This window comes from Anguilla rostrata, chromosome 8 (genome assembly GCF_018555375.3).
Source record: "Anguilla rostrata isolate EN2019 chromosome 8, ASM1855537v3, whole genome shotgun sequence".
Classification (NCBI taxonomy): domain Eukaryota; kingdom Metazoa; phylum Chordata; class Actinopteri; order Anguilliformes; family Anguillidae; genus Anguilla; species Anguilla rostrata.
Window position 1 is genome coordinate 42,796,688 of NC_057940.1, and position 15,110 is coordinate 42,811,797.

At 46.9% G+C, this 15,110-nt stretch overlaps 1 protein-coding gene across 1 annotated transcript in view; it reads left to right on the forward strand.

Moving 5' to 3' along the window:
• Window positions 1–12,438, forward strand: part of trpn1 (transient receptor potential cation channel, subfamily N, member 1) — a 30,832-nt gene extending 18,394 nt beyond the window's left edge. The window contains exons 18-28 of the mRNA XM_064348371.1: window positions 469–567; window positions 955–1,161; window positions 1,612–1,713; window positions 2,034–2,132; window positions 2,501–2,650; window positions 3,614–3,721; window positions 4,008–4,205; window positions 4,676–4,882; window positions 5,754–7,098; window positions 9,380–9,526; window positions 10,193–12,438. Coding sequence (XP_064204441.1) covers window positions 469–567; window positions 955–1,161; window positions 1,612–1,713; window positions 2,034–2,132; window positions 2,501–2,650; window positions 3,614–3,721; window positions 4,008–4,205; window positions 4,676–4,882; window positions 5,754–7,098; window positions 9,380–9,526; window positions 10,193–10,383 — 2,853 coding nt within the window. The 3' untranslated portion in view covers window positions 10,384–12,438. The remainder of the gene's footprint in view (window positions 1–468; window positions 568–954; window positions 1,162–1,611; window positions 1,714–2,033; window positions 2,133–2,500; window positions 2,651–3,613; window positions 3,722–4,007; window positions 4,206–4,675; window positions 4,883–5,753; window positions 7,099–9,379; window positions 9,527–10,192) is intronic.
• The last annotated feature ends 2,672 nt before the right edge of the window (window positions 12,439–15,110 follow it).

The window sequence follows — 15,110 nt, forward strand, 5'->3', positions numbered from 1 at the left end:
CGATCTGGATTCAGCACCAGACCACTGGACCCGCCCATACACTAGCAACACTGCCTTAACAGGATGAGCCACCCAGTAGTGTTAAACGTACATAACTTTTTTTACAAAATACCTTTTAACTTACATGTACGAAAGTTTCAGGTATTTATGCAACTCCTGACACATCAAAATAATTCATTTTATTTTTGTATCACTGTATATGGACATACAGTCAATGGGGTGGCTGACCCTCCTCCCCGACGTAAGACCCCTGTGCAACCAGGGGTTTGATTACTCCACCATGACACTTTCTGTACTTTGGTCCCATCTCTATGTGTAACATTTTCTGCTTTCCCCCTGTCTGAAAAAAGGAAAAAATGCATAAGAAAAAAACAATTAATAAAAGCTGTGGCATGTCAGTTTGTTGTGTGGTGTGCGCAGTAAAGCCTTGATGAGAAGCAATGAGATGCTGGATTGTGTTCCCCTCAGAGTAAACAGACACCCCTGCACCTGGCGGCCACCAGTGGACAGCTGGAGGTGTGCAGCAGCCTCCTGAACATGGGGGCCGACATCAACGCAGCGGACATCGTGAGTCTCCGCCCTGCCGCTGTTTCCTGGGGGACGCTGCGTGGGTTGGGTCTGAGGAACCTGCGGCATGTGACCTGCCTCACCCGCCTCTGTCCCCCTGTCTGTGCCTGTCCTGTCTGTGCCTGTGCCTGTCCTGTCCTGTCTGTGTCTGTGCCTGTCCTGTCTGCGTCTGTACCTGTGCCTGTCCTGTCTGCGTCTGTATCTGTGCCTGTCTTGTCTGTGTCTGTGCCTGTGCCTGTCCTGCCTATGTCTGTGCCTGTCCTGTCTGCGTCTATACCTGTGCCTGTCCTGTCCTGTCTGTGCCTGTTGTGTCTCCGTCTGTGCCTGTCCTGTTTGCGTCTGCCTGCCGTCTGTCTCTGCCATCTGTCCGTATGTCTGTCCCTGCAGCACGGACAGACCCCTCTCCACCTGGCGGCAGAGAATGACCACTCGGAGGTGGTGACGCTCTTCCTGAAGCACCGCCCGGAGCTGGCAACCCTGGCCAACATGGAGGGCGCCACCTGCACCCACATCGCCGCCTCCAAGGGCAGCGTGGCCGTCATCAAGGAGCTGCTCAAATTCAACAAGGGGGGCATGATCTCGGCACACAACAAGGTCAGACCTGGCAGCCACTGCAAACATGGCACGCACTGTGTCATTAGAGAGAGACTCTTCAGTCTCTTCCTGATTATAATGTAGGATTACTTAATTTTGTTCCTGCTCCAGATTATAGTGTGGGATTGCTTAATGCTGTTCCTGCTCCAGATTATAGTGTAGCATTACTTAATTCTGTGCCTACTCCAGATTAACTTGTTGGATTCTCTTATTCTGTTCCTGCTCCAGATTATATTGTAAGATTCTCTTATTCTTTTCCTGCTCCAGATTACAGTGTAGGATTCTCTGTTCCTGCTCCAGATTATATTGTAGGATTCTCTTATTCTGTTCCTGCTCCAGATTACAGTGTAGGATTCTCTGTGTCTGCTCCAGATTATATTGTAGGATTCTCTTACTCTGTTCCTGCTCCAGATTATATTGTAGGATTCTCTTATTCTGTTCCTGTTCCAGACGAACAGCTCCTCCCCGCTGCACCTGGCAGCCGCTGGAGGGCACACGGAGGTGGTGAAGGTGCTGCTGGAGGCGGGCGCTTCGGCCGCCGAGGAGAACGCGGTGAGTGACTGGTTCAGGGCCTGCAGGGTTCAGCACACTGCTGAGCGCACGCTCGCTGCTCAGGTTCCGCTCTGACGCCGTTTCTACTGCAGCGACGCAATACATTACAGCAGGAAGGTATGGACCTAATTAGGAATTAAGCAAGGAGTTACAACGTGCTGTACACTGCTGTAAATGATTCTGTTTTGTCAGTATAACTTCATATCTGTGGTGTTTCTCAGAGTCCTACAGTGAGTAATGAGAGTCCTAGTAGTACTTTGCTATGTATTAATAGGGGAGTATCATGACAGACAGAGTATGTTTTGTGTTTGTGTCTCCAGGAAGGCATGACGGCCATCCATTCTGCAGCAAAGAATGGGCACACGCACATCCTGGATGTGCTCAAAGGCAGCATCTCCCTCAAAACCAGCAGCACCAAGGTGTGTGATACTGTTACTCTCACTTAGCCCACCAGTACAAATCACAGCTTCCAAACGGATATGCTGTTGCATGTAATGTCACAGATTCCTCATTCACTCATTTTTCAAAATGTAATTATGAATGCAATTATTTTGTTATTTTATACAACTGGTTATTATCTTTCTTATAGAATAAATCTTATGTTTCCATACATATGACATACTGTGTTTGTGTGCGTGCGTATCTGTGTGGGCGGCTGTGTTTGTGTGAATGTTTATCTGTGTCTGTGTGTGAATGTGTATCTGTGTGTGTGTGCATCTGTGTTTGTGTGCGTGTGTATATGTGTCTGTGTGTTTCTGTGTTTGGGCCTGACTGCCTCCTCTCACAGACAGGCCTGACTGCGCTCCATGTGGCAGCCTGTTTTGGGCAGGTGGACTTCGTGCGGGAGATGCTCACCAGGGTGCCGGCCACCCTGCGCAGCGAGGCCCCGAGCGCCAGCGGCTGGGAAGGGGCACCTGGGCGCCAGCAGCCCCCCGAGGTGCCAACCCCCGCCCCCCGAAACATTTGCCCAATTTCACAGCACAGAGAACCACCCCCAACATTACCCACAGCACTACCCTTACCATCCTGCCTTCAGTTATCACTGCTGCTGTTGTTGTTGTCCATGGATGTGCTGGTGTGTTGAATTGCTGATGTATTTGTATGGGCACGTGAATAATATGTGTGTTTATGCATGATTGCATGTGTGTGTGTGCGTGTGCATTTGTGTATGCGTGTTTGTGTGGGGCACCTGTGTGCGCGCACGTGTGTGTGTGTGTGCGGGTGCATCAGTTTGTGTGTGTGTGTTTGAGTGTGCACACCTGTGTGTGTGTGCGCATGAGTGTGTGTGTGTGTATGGGAGCACGCGTCTTTTTGCATATGTGTGTGTATGTATGTGTGTCTTTCTGCGTGTGTGCTGTGTGTGTGTGTGTGTGTGTGTCTTTCTGCATGTGTGCTGTGTGTGTGTGTGTGTGTGTGTGTGTGGGATTAGTGTCTGTGCTGTTGTGCATATGTGTGCTGTGTCTGTGTGTGTGTGTGTGTTTAGTGTCTGTGCTGTTGTACATATGTGTGGAATGTGTGCTCTGTGTGTGTGTGTTTGTGTGTGTGTTTAGTGTATGGGCTGTTGTGCATTATGTGTGCTCTGTGTGTGTATGCGTGTTTGTGTGTACACGCCTGTGTGTGTGTTTAGTGTCTGCGCTCTTGTGCCTATGTGTAGACTGTGTGTTCTGTGTGTGTGTTTGTGTGTGTGTTTAGTGTATGGGCTGTTGTGCATTATGTGTGCTCTGTGTGTGTGTGTGTGTGTGTGTGTTTAGTGTCTGCGCTCTTGTGCATATGTGCAGACTGTGTGTGAATGTGTGTGTGTGTGTGTGTGTGTGCGCGCGCACGTGTGTCTGTTCTGTTGTGCATATGTGCGCTCTGTGTGTGTCTGTGCTCTTGTGCATATGTGCGCTCTGTGCTCCAGTCAGGGTACACTCCTCTGCACCTGGCTGCGCAGTCGGGCCATGAGAGCCTGGTGAGGCTGCTGCTGAACTCGCCCGGCGTTCAGGCGGACGCTGAGACCGACGTGCAGGCAGGTGGCCCTCCTCACGCTCTACAGCAGGCCGCTGACATCACTCCACTCTGTTTATTTCAGGGCCTACACACATACTTTTCATTTTCCACTTCTTTAACATGAGCATTTCCAAGAAATGTAAATGTATGTTATGACTAGACCTCCACTTGGATATTGTCTGGTTTTTAAGGGGGCCATGTTTCATGTTTAGCGTGCTGTTTATACCAAAGTGTTTTGGGAGGGCGGGCTGAAAGAGGCGGACTCTGTGAAGGCCTCTGTTTGATTGACAGCGTCTCCTCCCCAGGGCTCCACCCCTCTCCACCTGGCAGCGCAGAACGGGCACACGGCCGTGGTCGGGCTCCTGCTCAGCCGGTCCAGCTCCCTGCTGCACCTGAAGGACCGGTGCGGCCGCACCTGCCTGCACCTGGCCGCAGCCAACGGGCACATCGCCATGGTGAGGGTTCTGCTGGGCCAGGGGGCGGAGATCAACCACACCGACAAGGTGAGGAAACGCACATCAACCGGACTGGAAGGTTCTATTCAGTCTCAAACCCCCTGCTACTGACATAGCAGGGTTTTATTTTATTGCAGTTTGCAGCTGTAAAAGTGTGCGGTCCACATTCACGGTTTAGTAAGAAGACCATAAATGGCAATTCATCTTAACTTTACAAGCTTGGGCCTAAAGCTGCTAGACTGTGACATGCTGTGCAGAAACTCGAGACAAAGGCTGAATGTGTGGCTAGGACACAAGGCAAGATGAGTGAGGAAACATCAGCCATGTTTTCTGGGAATGAAAAACCTACAGTCCTGCTGAACGGGCAGTAGCAGAACATCCTCAGAACCTGAGTGAGAGGAACACTCAGTTCCTCAGCGAATGGCCACTATTGGTGAAGTCCCCTCGAGGGGCTCATGCCAGTGTGTGCATGCGCCATCAGTGGCGCCATCATGATGACACTGCAGGCTCCCTTCCAGAGCGTCTGGACTCCCCTGCACTACGCGGCCAAGTCCGGCTGCCTGGAGATGGTGCGCTTCCTGGTGGAGAGCGGGGCGTCGGTGTGCCAGGAGTGCCGGGATGGCAGGACGCCCATCCAGTACGCCGCAGAGGAGAACCACCAGAGCACCGTCAGCTTCCTGCTGCGGAGAAGCAATAACACCCTGCGATTGGTGGAGGACAGGAAGGTGAGACCGCCCTCCAGCGCCAGCTTAGACCACCTGAGCCGCTCTCTTCCCTATATAATGTGCGTGAGAAGCGTCAGGTCTGTAGCAGGCCTTAAGAGTATCAACGTAACATTTTTCAATCTGAATTGACTTCTGGTAATGCCAATACAAATCCCAGTCCATGCAGTTCTTTCACAATTACTTATTCCTTTTCAGTATTTAATCTGAAAACTTGAATACTTTATTCTGTGCACCAAGAATGACACAAACCGACACATGGCTTTTTGTTAAAGTTGGACACAAGAGGGCGGTATAGATTCATTTTGAAAGGTTCCCCTGCTTCCTGTCCTATGGAGTTATCCAAGCTGGACTGTTCATGTATGTTTCTGTGGGTAACAAATGCTTGATTTTGGTAGGGAAACAAAAATCATGTTGGTAAAAGGTGAATTAATGAGAAGAGTTTATGCATTTCTTGACCTTTGTAAACTTTCCAAGCAGACAAATGAGCTAGATACTACATAATACATTTCCCCAGTTCACCTTTTGGTTAGAGTCAGATGAGCACAGTCCTTCATATGCTCAGAAAACAGAGATAAATTAAAAACTTTGGTTACTTGTTATAAAAAAGATGACAAATTAAGGACTGTTACATCTACTGAATAATTGGAAATTGTATAATCATTGAATAATTGAAACAACATTCTTTCTCATGTAATTGGGAATAATAACATCATGGTTTTTAAATGTCTTGTTTTCAGTATATTTCAAGACACAGCTTAAGGTGAACCATGTCTTTTCATTGTCCAAAAATGATTAAAGAACTCAGAAAATGTGTAGTGATACCAGGACGTTTATAATTGCAGTATCCTGCGTGTTTGTTTTTGCTGAGCAGTTCATCTTTGACCTGATGGTGTGCGGTAAGCTGAACAGCAACGCGGCGATCGAGGAGTTTGTGCTGTACTCGGCCGCCCCGCTGGACACGGCGGTGAAGCTGTCCCGCGCGCTGGGCCTGGCCGCGCTCCGCGAGAAGGAGCGCTCCATGGACCTGCTGAACGCCGCGCGCTACTGCGAGGGCATCGCCGCCGAGCTGCTGACCGTGGCCTCGGGCGGCAAGAGCGCCGCCGCCATCCTGCGGGCGCTGGACCACCGCGGCGCCAGCGTGCTGGACTGCCTGATCGAGGGCCAGCAGAAGGCGGTGGTGGCGCACCCGGCCGTGCAGAAGTACCTGAGCGAGGTGTGGTGCGGCAGCCTGCGCTGGGCGTCCTGGAAGATGGCGCTGCTCTTCTTCTGCCTGCTGGTGTGCCCGCCGCTCTGGCTGGCCGTGTCCCTGCCCCTGCGCCACAACTTCAACACCGTGCCCATCATCAAGTTCATGAGCCACCTGGTGTCGCACATCTTCCTCCTGTGCCTCTTCATCCTCAGCATCGTGTACCCGCCGGTGAACCCCGTGTACCTGGGCCGGCTGCTGCCGGGCTGGAGCGAGTGGCTGCTGCTGGCCTGGCTGTCGGGGATGCTGGTGTCGGAGCTGACCCAGCCCGGGGAGCGGGCGGGGATGGCCTGGATCCGGGTGCTGGTGCTGGGCTTCTCGGCGGTGGGCTTCTTCTGCCACCTGCTGGCCTTCGCCTTCCCCGCGCCGGACCACCTGCACTGCCTCTTCGCCCGCAACATCTTCCTGGCGGTGGCCATGACGCTCAGCTTCGTGCAGCTGCTAGAGTTCCTCACCTTCCACCACCTGTTCGGCCCCTGGGCCATCATCATCAGGGACCTGATGAAGGACCTGGGCCGCTTCGCCGTCATCCTCGTCCTCTTCCACACGGCCTTCACCATGAACCTGTCGGCCGTGTACCAGCCGGTGTACCCGCCCGACCCGTCCACCGGGGGCAACGGCACGGCGACGCAGACGCCGCTGGACATCTCCATCCAGCTCTTCTTCGCGCTCTTCGGCCTGATCGAGCCCGACTCCATGCCCCCCCTCGGCCGCTCGCCGCCCTTCGCCGGGGTGGTGACGCACGTGGTCTTCGGGATCTACCTGGTGGTGACGGTGATCGTGCTGGTCAACCTGCTCATCGCCATGATGAGCGACACCTACCAGCGCATCCAGGCGCAGTCCGACACCGAGTGGAAGTTCGGCAGGGCCGTGCTCATCCGGGACATGAACCGCAAGTCCGGCACCCCGTCCCCTTTCAACCTCTTCACCCACCTCTTCTTCTACATCAAGATGCTCTGCAAACACGGAGGTGAATTCTCATTGGTTCATATTTGTTAAATGGCTTCTGCCTTGTTCGTTGACTATTCTGCTGTCATATGACACTATTATGGGCTGTGAAAACAGCAGGTATAGCTAATGCTGAATAAGATATCAGACACTCAAATGTCTGAATGTCAGATATCATCAATTTGATGATTTCTCATTTTACAGTTTACAGAAAGATGAAAGCCAATAACTTTTTAAGTAGGGTCCATGAAAATTCTCTGTCTTTTACTGTCTTTTACTCATTGCAAATTAGCAACCATTTGCAACTGTTTAGCAGTGACCAAAATGCACGCCCATTCTGTGTAAAAAGTGCTGATCTCAAATCACAAACCTAAAGTGGAATTGCACTTTATAACACTTCTGCTTCTCATGACTGATATTGTCCTTCTAATGAATGTGTCGACCTTCATTTTTCGATTAGCTATTTCATTTTGTTAATATTTTACGCTGTTTTGTTGTTTTCCTTAACAAATGCAGGAAGTAGACCCAGGCAGTTTAGTGTCGAACTCGAGGAATGCATATCATTGCGTGACTTCTGATGTGGGCATACCTGCAGACAATAACATTAGGTTGGTCATAGAAACAGTGTTGTATGACTACTAGCTAGTGAAACCGAAAATGTCTGAGGACAAAAGAGATTTTGTTTTTGATCATGGGATTGTTGTGCCCTATCAATTCGAGCCAGAATACACAGAAGAGCTGGTTAATTTTCAGGCTGATCGTGCAAGAGCGAGTCAGGAGCGGGCCGAGATTGAGGAACCACAGGCTATTCCCAGGACAAACGGCAACTGGTAGTAGACATCCTATGTATCACAGACAGACGCAATAGCGTTAGCCAGCCCGCATAATACCTACCTCGAGCGGTTCGATCAATGATGGAAAAATGGTGGGTACAGCTCCAGGCTTCAGACAGTCACCTTGGTAGTCGGTGCCTTCAATGTGGTCGCTGCATACCCTTAGTCCTCGTTTGCGAACTTCTTTGGCTGTTATGTTCGGGTGTCTGATTACATCCAGCCATGTCTGGCACAAAGTTGCCTCTCGGTGAAAACTATGAAAATGTGCTTTCAAGTCAAGTTTAACGGGGGCATTATAACAACCGGGTACAATGCACCTCATTATTACACCGATATCGCATCAAACAAAAGCTAGCAGACGTTAGTTTGTTCGATTTCAACGCTAAGTTAACGGAATGTTTTGCTTCGCTTCTTCTCGATTTGTCACGAAACAAAACCGTACTACTATGTGGACTTGCACTAAAAAAAAAATATGTCTTTGTTTCTAACATTAGACATTTAAAATGAAATAACTAATCGAAAAATGAAGGGCGACATATTTATTAGAAGGACAATACCAGTCATGAGAAGCAGAAGTGTTATAAAGTGCAATTCCCTTTAAGATCTGTGGAAAACTTTACTGAACCTCCTCAAAATTCTCCATCTAGATTAGTACTGTTGATAGGTGCTTATACAATCCTTGTTTAAATAAGATAACTTGACACATATTGACACATCGAATCACAAACTTTGATCCCAGTGTCAGGTCCACATTTCACACATCTGGTTTGAGGGTGGGTAAGTCTGACCCTGGATCAGTGGAATGGTGTGGACAGAACCGGGAGTGAGGTCCATAGGAGATAGGACCTGCTGGCATGTGGTTCTGACTCACTGTGGTCCATAGGAGATAGGACCTGCTGGCATGTAGTTCTGACTCACTGTGGTCCATAGGAGATAGGACCTGCTGGCATGTGGTTCTGACTCACTGTGGTCCATAGGAGATAGGACCTGCTGGCATGTGGTTCTGACTCACTGTGGTCCATAGGAGATAGGACCTGCTGGCATGTGGGTGTGACTCACTGTGGTCCATAGAAGATAGAACCTGCTGGAATGTGGTTCTGACTCACTGTGGTCCATAGAAGATAGGACCTGCTGGCATGTGGTTCTGACTCACTGTGGTCCATAGGAGGTCCCTGCTCACTGTGGGTGTGACTCTCTGTGGTCCATAGGAGGTCCCTGCTCACTGTGGGTGTGACCCACTGTGGTCCATAGGAGATCCCTGCTCACTGTGGGTGTGACTCTCTGTGGTCCACAGGAGGTCCCTGCTCACTGTGGGTGTGACCCACTGTGGTCCATAGGAGATAGAACCTGCTGGAATGTGGTTCTGACTCACTGTGGTCCATAGGAGGTCCCTGCTCACTGTGGGTGTGACTCACTGTGGTCCATAGGAGATCCCTGCTCACTGTGGGTGTGACTCTCTGTGGTCCACAGGAAAGGTCTGCTCCTCCGAGGCCAGGGACCTGATGTCCGAGGAGGAGGAGGTGGACGGGCTCTCGGACACTCGCTCTCTGGACGTGCTGGCGCACACGTCTGTGGGCTGGATGAGAGGCAACAAGAGGACTCAGATTCTCCCAGAAGGCACGTGCAGCCGCCTCTTAACTTCACCTTCCTCTCCAAATTAGTTCTAATGCAAAAATAGTTTCATTAGCGTGGCCTAGATCACACTGCAGATTTGATTTAATATACTGTGTCAAACTGGGGTTTGAAGAAGTCAGCCAGCTTTCTTGATGGACTTGGCGATCCAGCTCGCTACTCCACACCGCAGTGACATCCTCTCATTGGCCACAGCCCTTTGGGGAGGTAGAATTTCCTGCTTCAGAGCGTCACATTGCATAAAAGATGTCACTACATGTTTGTTACAGTCAACAACGTGTCAACAAACGTATGAGGCCACCTGTTTGAGTTGTGCTGATTTTGGGCCTGTTTGGTTTAGGTCCCACAGCTAGGGTTTCCAGATACCCAGATTTGGACCGGAATGTCTGATTTTCAAAGTATGTTTACAAGTCAAGTGGTTTGTGGTCCTGGCCGTACAATATAGATGTCCGGTCTGAATAATTGATTGAAATTTGAATGCTAGTTTGTAATGAATCTTCCGTCTCCACTGTTTCCTCTATGTCCCCCCCAGTCCATGACTGGTTCTGACCTCACTATATGAGCAAGCTTCAATCTGCCCTGTTTCGCCTATGCGTGTGTGTATGGTGTCCATTTATTGTTAATTCTAAATCTGGCAACCCTACCCCGCAGGTGGCTTCAGGTCCCCCAGGCAGAGCGGACAGGTGCGTGTGGAGCAGGTGACTGATTGGCAGGCGGTTGCCCTGCGTTACCTGGCCCTGCGGGGACAGAGCGACGGCACCCTGCTGGAGAGGGACGTCGCCCCCCACAAGGAAGCGTCCACGGCTCAGTGGCCTCGCGGCCTCTCAAACGCAGTCTCCTAACCGGGGGGGGGGGGACCCCGACCCCGACCCCGACCCACAGCCTCCTCATACTGTCTGATTCAGCAGCCCTTGTTGGTATAACAGTTCCTGTGGGACAGATACCTTTACAAATAAATTTTACAGTTTAAGGTTCATCTGAAGGCCATGAAACACCTATTTCAACATTTTCGGGAGCAAGCCCTTAACTCATTTTTATAATTTACGACACTTGTCTCCGTCCAGCTCAAGGCCTCAACATATTTTTCGCCAAGGTACAAAAAGCTGAAGAGTTCCAGGCTTGAGTATGAGAGCAGAGGCCTGCCGATATTCTGAGCACTGCCCATAGGCCAGATTGGGCCCGTTTTAAAGCACTCTGGAATAACAAGGTAATGAATTTACTCTGCCTGTCAGACTTGCACACAGGGTTAGGAGGATTATTTTGACAAAGTATTCCATCACCGAATACTGAACTCTCAGTTCTGGCTGTAATGCACCCTTTGTAGGCACTCCTAATGAGTTCATCTTTATAGCTTTTACAAACTTTCTTTCTCTTCGCTCAGCACAATAGCGAAGGCATGTTTAATGTGGCAATAATTTACTGCTGTCTATTGCAGTTTTGACCTGGCATTGCACAGTTAGATTCTTCTGTGTCCTCATGCTGAAACACATTTTACATTTTTCTTCATTCCACTTACTACTGTTCAGTATGGTTTAAATGAGCTACGAGGCTAAAGGACCTTCCCTAGACTAAGTGCAAATTCTGCACTTCCTGTGTAGGCAGGAAACTGAACAGGTTTCAAATATGGATCCAATTATCAGGTGTTAATTTTAACAGCAACAACCTTTAAAGCTGGGCAGTTGGCCTCTCACAAAACAAGGCGCCTTCTTCCTGACCACATTTGACTGAACAAAGCCGGTCCATTACCAGTAAGAGGTGTGTAATACACAGTATATGACTTTTATATTTGTGTTTGCTTTGCAAACCTACTTGGCCTGTGCTTTTCAATGTGATGTACAGTACATTCTTTTGGTATACTGATATGTAGGTGTTATTTTGAGTTACAGTGTTAAAAACAGGCAAATATGGCAACAGCCATAACTTTGTCAAAGTCTTGCACTAGTTTTCTGATTAATCTTAAGAATAATCTTGCTTTCCTTGTAAAGTGTAAAGTGTTGTTTTAATCTTCCTTGTGTATGCATAGAAATTAACATATCTGTTAACATTACCCAAGGTTCTTTTCAAAAATGAAACTAGCCAAAACAGCTGTAGCCATGAATGAACTGTAGTATGTGGTAAATTGAGTCTTTCTTCTCCTCAGAGAAGGTGATGAGACCATTTCTTTTCTGTTACAAGTAGAGTGGGACAGAATGTGCTTACTTTATAATTCACATATTTTAAACAAACGTGTTATTACTCAGTTAGGACTCCACTCCGCTTAACATAACTTTGGACAAGAGGGGAAGGTACAAAAATAGCCCTCAGTTTGAAAACGTTTGGGATGTACTCTTCTGTGTCTGTTTTTGGGTTTTTTTCTTGTTCATGATGTTCATTTGTGTTAACCTGCCAGCTGAAAGATTAGTGGAGCAGGGCGGAGAATCCGTCTTAACAGAGTGAGAGCACATTGTGTGGTTGCAGAGGGGCCCCTATAAGCCAATAAAAGCTGACATGTTGTTTCAAATGTTGTGGCAGCATTGGCGCACTAATGTAATCTCAAATGACAGCTATGAGCGCGTGCATTCACTTTGAAGATGGCTACAGTTTATTTTTTTCACCGTAGTTGCGAGTTAAAGATTTATTGTAAGACCCTTGAATGTGACACTGGCTTTAATGTGAATGGCCAACATTTGTTTTTGTCTGTGCAACGTTTTGTACAAAATAGCCACTCCACAGAGGATTTGGCACATTCCTTAGATGAGAACTGAAGGCCAAATGAAGAAGATCAGGCAAACATCCAACATTTTAAAGCACTGCACTGCACGCATATATCTGTGTACATTGCGCCAAGCTTCCTGATACAGTGTTAAAGCAAAAAAGAAAAAAAGGAATACTGGTGAATAAAGATCCTTTGAACAATATTATGAAGTGACATTATTTCTTCTTGCAGTTTGTGATTTTCAGAACTACAGTTTTAACATACAAAAACATTGACAGCATCCCTTTACTGAAATACATCTGAACTTGTTCTCTCCCTGCCTCCTCTCTTTGGAGAGCGTTTTATTTGAAGAGCCATTTTACTGGCACAATACAATGCTCACTTTTAGTTTTAGTGGGAGTGCAGAAAGTCTAAGAAATTTAAGTTGAAAAATTTAAATTGATCATTTTCCAAAACCAAAATGGTTGTCTTGTATCAAATCCATTATGCAAACAGTATATGGATGAATCTGAAATCACAATATGTTCTCACTTATAGTCTGGAAGAAAGCTTGCTTGAGTTACCACTGTATATTCTGGAGATAATTTGTTTGCCAAAAGTGAATGAATCAGTACATACAGTACATAAACACATGCATGCATGCATACACACATACAGTGCGTACATACATGCATACACACATACATACTGTACATACACGCATACATGCATACACATACGTAAATAGGGAGGTCAAACCTCTTTTGGCGATATTTCAGAAAACATATTTTGACAGTTTATTTTGCATGTATATTGTCATAAATGCTACAGTGTAATCAAATAACAGCATATAAATCACTAACTTGCCAAAATATAACTTGTTTGCTTTAATACGATGTTAAAAATGAGTCACTTCCTTTGGCATGTAATCACTGTTGTTGGAGGGAAGCGCATCATTGCCTGTGCAATTATTAGGGTGGGGTTATCTTCTCTTCATCAGCATTAACCAATATGTAGTGGTATTCAGATAGTTAAACTAATGTAGTGCCTGCACTTACTCGGGTATATTGTTATCAGATGCATCGTTTCATAAAACATGTACTCTCAAAGCGCTATATGTGACGAAGCGTCTCAGTTTCAAACCTAGCGGCTTCAGAATTCTGTTGCAGTTGGGGACTTGAATCGACGAGGCTCACACCCCATTTGTAAAAATAAAATGCTTTATACCACACTGTAGACAATATATTGGTGAAGACAATACATATAAAAATATTGTTGTTCAAACTAGCTTAACTAGTGACATAGCCATCAGAATACATGTAGCTACACTGGCAGGTTAGCTGGCTGTGGCATACTATTCCAGCTGCTGGGGATTCTCAATCCAGAAGGTGGTGCACATCTCCTTTTCACCATAATTACAAAAAACACCCATTTGTAAAACTAAAAGGCTTTATACCACACTGTAGACAAGATGTTGGCAAAGATATAAATACAAGAATATCATTGTTCAGTTGAGGCTTAGCTGTCTAGCCATGTCAGAAAACATTTCCCAGTATAACTTAGACAAATCGAAATTGAACAATCAGGATGATGTCAAGACAGGGTTGGGCTACAATTTTAATAACATTTCATTTCAGCAATCCCTTCTGGGGTTATTTTGAATAAGATAGTGAGCCCCACTTTTTTTGGTGCCATTTCACTTCTGAATCAGAATTCCCTGCAGCTGTAACATTTTTAGGACACATACATTTACGGACGTATGAATAAATAACCAATTAGCATCTAAAACATTTCACTGTGAGTGATAAAATGTGTTATAATGCCTTCAGTGTGGTTAGATTTTTTATAATGACCCCACTGATTTTGGTGAAGCGTTAAGTCCAGGCCCAAATACTCAAACAGAATCAAATTAACAATCATTTCTGACTCCTAAAGTAAAAAAAGAAACATCGTTAAACTGTCATTGCACTTTTGAAACAATTTAGTAGTTTTGTCTACTCAGATTTTGTACATTTCCTTGTTAAATGACCTGTTAAAGTGAGCCCAGATGCCAGTTTTGTTTTATGTTTGTGTGTGGGACGCCTATTGTGATTACATTGCAGGAAGAATGTTTGACCTCCCTAACATAAATACATACATACATACATACATACTGTAGCAGGAACAGGGGTGTTGGGGTAACAACGCAGCCGAGTTTGATAACGAAACAACAAACAAAGGTAGGAGCAATCGTAATTTATTTAGGGAAACTTACAAACAGCGGGGAGGGGAATCAGGCAGTCAAACAAAGTGCGTAATCCGTTCTCGTAGTCAAAAGTCCGTAATCCAAAGTTTCAAAGCCAACTCGGGTTCTCACAACAAAAAGGGGTTGATGCTCAAAACAGGTTCTCAGTCAGTCCAGGTCACAACGATAATCACAATTCTCTTTTTAACAATACTCTCTCCACCAACGCGTTTCCCTCTCGGTACTTTGCCACGATTATAGTCCGTGGTTCCTTTTTATAACGTGAGTCCTCAGGTAACCAAGGGCATACAGGTGCTTCTCATTGCTGCCGGAACTCCAAATAAGGCTTGTAGGTGTAGCCAGCATGCTCTGATGTATCGGCTCTCAATGACCAGCCCCTGGACCTCCGCCAGCCAGCTGCCACAATACATACACACACACACACACACACACACACCTACACACACACCCACGCACACACACACACACACACACACACATATATACATAGACACATACATATACATAAATATAGATACATACGTATACACATACATACATATATACATACACACATACATACATTATTCAGTATTTTTATTGCTTAACAATTACCGTGAGAATTTTGGGGGGTTTATATCTTTAAAAAAAATCAACCAGAGACTGTTTAC